The following is a 3,537-nucleotide window of genomic DNA, read 5'->3' on the forward strand; positions in this document are numbered from 1 at the left end:
ATTTGTTGATTTCGAAGTTTGAGCCTTTGTATCTCTATTTTCTCACAGATGGTGAGGACATGCACTACCGGATCAGCTGAGCATACACCCGTGCCCCCTGCTAGAGCCAAGAGAGGTCGGGGCCGAGGTAAAGGCCGAGGAGGGGCACGTGCCGCAGCTAGAGCACCTGTCAAAGCAGTAGTTGTTGAGCCACCAGTAGCTCCGGAGGTGCTTGTTGTTACCCGCGGACTTCAGGAGACTTTACCGTAGTTCCTGAGCATGTTTGGTACATTGGCTCAGGCGGGATTGATCATCGTTGCACCAACTGCTTCCTGGTGAGGTGCCGGTATAGCCTGAGGTAAGTCCATGGGCGTTAGAGGAGGAGTAGATTAGACTTGCGAGGTTCAAGAAGTATCACCCTCCTAATTTCAGTGGTTTGGCTTCAGAAGATGCATACGATTTTCTAGTAGAGTGCCACTATATTCTCCGTACCATGGGTATTGTGGAGGCGAGTGGAGTTACTTTTACTACATTCCAGCTATCAGGAGCAGTGTATCAATGGTGGCGGGTTTACGAGGAGGGTAGCCCAGCCGATGCAGCCTCACTTTTATGGACTCAGTTTTCAGAGATGTTCTTGAGAGAGTTTGTTCCCCAGACCCTTCGGGATGCATGGCGCGTGGAGTTTGAGAAGCTGCGTCAGCGCACCATGACAGTGTCAGAGTATGCCATTATGTTCAGTGAGTTATCCTGTCATGCACCTACTTTGGTTCCTACAGTCAGAGAGCGAGTCTGCAGATTCATTGAGGGGCTCAGTTATGATCTTAGATTTTGCATGGCTCGAGAGTTGCGGACTGATACCCCATTTTAGCATGTGGTGGAGATTGCTAGGATGTTAGAGCGTATTCGGGGTGAGGAGAGGGCGGATAAGGAGACCAAGAGGTCTCGAGGTTCTGGAGGATTCAGTGGATTCTACTCTTCAGCTATGACTCATCATGGCGAAGGCTCGGGCAGTCGGGCAGTCGTTCAGCTCAGCCCGCTTTTCAGACTACTCGTAGTGCTTCAGTTAGTCAGGGTACTCACGTAGGGCAGTCATCTTTTAGTGCACCACTGGCACGGGGTTCCTACAACGGTTATTCCAGTTATTCGACATAGACTCAGTACGAACAGCCACGCCCGCAGAGGGGTTGTTATGAGTGTGGTGATACTAGGCATATCATGAGAGATTTTTCCAGACTCGGGAGAGGTGGATTTCATCAGGGCACTCAGGCTACGGGCTCCGTTCTAGTTGCGACTTCACCTGCACAGTAGTTAGGGTTGGAGGACAGGCGGGTAGAGGGCGTCCAAGAGGGGGGGGCTCGGCCCATTGATATGCTTTTCGTGGTTTGGCTGAGGCCGCTGCACCAGATGGTGTCGTTACAAGTATGGTTTCGATTTGTTATAGGGTACTCACGTGGTGCAGTCATCTTTTAGTGCGCCACCAGCACGGGGTACCTACAGCGGTTATTCCAGTCATCCGATACAGACTCAGTACGAGCAGCCACGCCCGCAGAGGGGTTGTTATGAGTATGGTGATACTAGACACATCATGAGAGATTTTCCCAGACTCGAGAGAGGTGGATTTCATCAGGGCACTCAAGCTACGGGCTCCGTTCCTATCATGCCCCGACCTCGGGGAGCGCGACCGGCGCTCAACCGAGATATCCCGGTTAAGCAAGCATGTTAGATGCCTTCTACCCAACCTTCCCCATTAACAATATAAGAGCCAGTACAGGTGATAGACATGAGAAGAGTCAAGTGTTCCACAATATTTTCCACTACTAAAGGATATTCATTGATGATTTCCAAAATATAACAAGTTTACTGATATGATAAAAACATGTTCGCCCAAATACCAACACTTACTAGTTTAATTCCCAACATCATATACCACCTACAACCTATCTACGGAGCCTCTAAGTACAACATAAGAGTAGTATTGATGTGCCGACGACAAGGCCCCAGCTATACCTCAAAATGTAATGTACAACGTCAAATGACATGAAGCCTGGAACAGAGTAGGACTTACCAAAATCTGCTGAATAGAGAGTAACTGCTAACGAGGGTCAAAACCACCTGCTGACGAATCACCTGCATCCATTGAAAATGCAGCGCCCCCGGCAAACGGGACGTTAGTACATATGGAATAGTACTAGTATGTAAAGCTAAATGTTCACTTTCAAAATAGAATACCATTATAAGAAAGGGAAAACCATAGAAACAACAAGTCACAATCAACAATATCCAAATGCCTAGTTAACACATACCAGATTTCAAAATACAAAAAATAATATATATGTTTGGTTGGGAGATCATTAGCACCGATATACCACCGTATTGTAGCATGAAGTCCGATCACGCCGATCATCTAGGCCATATCCCCACGAACAATGTGGTTTGACATGTGATGCAAAAAACGGGTGTTACCAAGAGTAGTACCACCATGTGCGCAACATGGCCTCCGATCTCCACTCGATCGGCTAGGCCACCTTCCCACATATGCCAGGTGGGTTGACTTTCCAATTCCAACTAATATCAATCTCATCCCAAATAAGGGGAATAATCATAATCCACCCCTACACCGGCACGTGTAGTTTCAGGTGTGGGTCTTATGACCCACCCTTTCTCGGTTTGCTAATGATACTCCCAAAAATATTTTTATTTTTGCACACAAAGGTAATATAATTACAAATGTATTTACCTCATCATCTCTCACATTGTATAAACCTTCATTAGTATTTTCAACCACTCACAGCCATAAACTTTCCTTGGCTCTTTTGGCCATTCACAAGATTCTTTATTCATGGCACAACGACCGTGTTTCATATTCCACACTTTCTTTTATTTACTTTCAAGGATCACCATCAAACATCAACATATAGAATATTCAGAAAATCACAAAATTAAGTTTATTAGCAATGAAGAATTTAAACACAATGAATTCCTTTCCAAGAAATGGAGTAAAATGGTTGGCAATCAAAGCACAAGTTAGAAGCATAAATGAGTAACACATCATTTAATCTTGAATTACATTTCCCAAAAAAGGCAATACATAATTTCAACCCATGAATATATATAAGAGCTAAAGACATATTGGAAACACTTACAAAGCATTACATTAGTTAAAACAACCACGTTTGGGCACAAGTATAACTCTCATTATTGGCATGGTGGCCACACTTTCTATCTCCAACCCACTTCTTTCACTTTTAAGCATCCTTATAGATTATCAACAATAAAGTATTTTAATTCAAGACTTTAGATACACATTTGATCAACTAACCAAATTAAGGGTCTTATACACATGTGATTTCTTACACAATTCGACATACTAGTTTTCATTAAAATCACGCTTCAAATCATGACATATTAACACATAGCCCATGTTTAATCACCTTCTCAAATAGTAACTCAACAAAGAAGAAATTTGGAATACAATTTGAACGCATATATCTTTTGACAAAAGGCTTGTTCGGAATAATCAATTTATAATGAGCAACACGGGACTTACAAGGCCATTGT

At 43.9% G+C, this 3,537-nt stretch overlaps 1 protein-coding gene across 1 annotated transcript; it reads left to right on the plus strand.

Moving 5' to 3' along the window:
• Nucleotides 1-472: 472 nt before the first annotated feature.
• Nucleotides 473-847, plus strand: LOC138892542 (uncharacterized). Its single transcript, XM_070176272.1, has one exon. It carries the CDS (start codon nt 473-475, stop codon nt 845-847), a length of 375 nt encoding a protein of 124 aa, XP_070032373.1.
• Nucleotides 848-3,537: the final 2,690 nt, after the last annotated feature.

The sequence above is a fragment of the Nicotiana tomentosiformis genome, chromosome 5 (assembly GCF_000390325.3).
Source record: "Nicotiana tomentosiformis chromosome 5, ASM39032v3, whole genome shotgun sequence".
In the NCBI taxonomy this organism is placed as follows: Eukaryota; Viridiplantae; Streptophyta; class Magnoliopsida; order Solanales; family Solanaceae; genus Nicotiana; species Nicotiana tomentosiformis.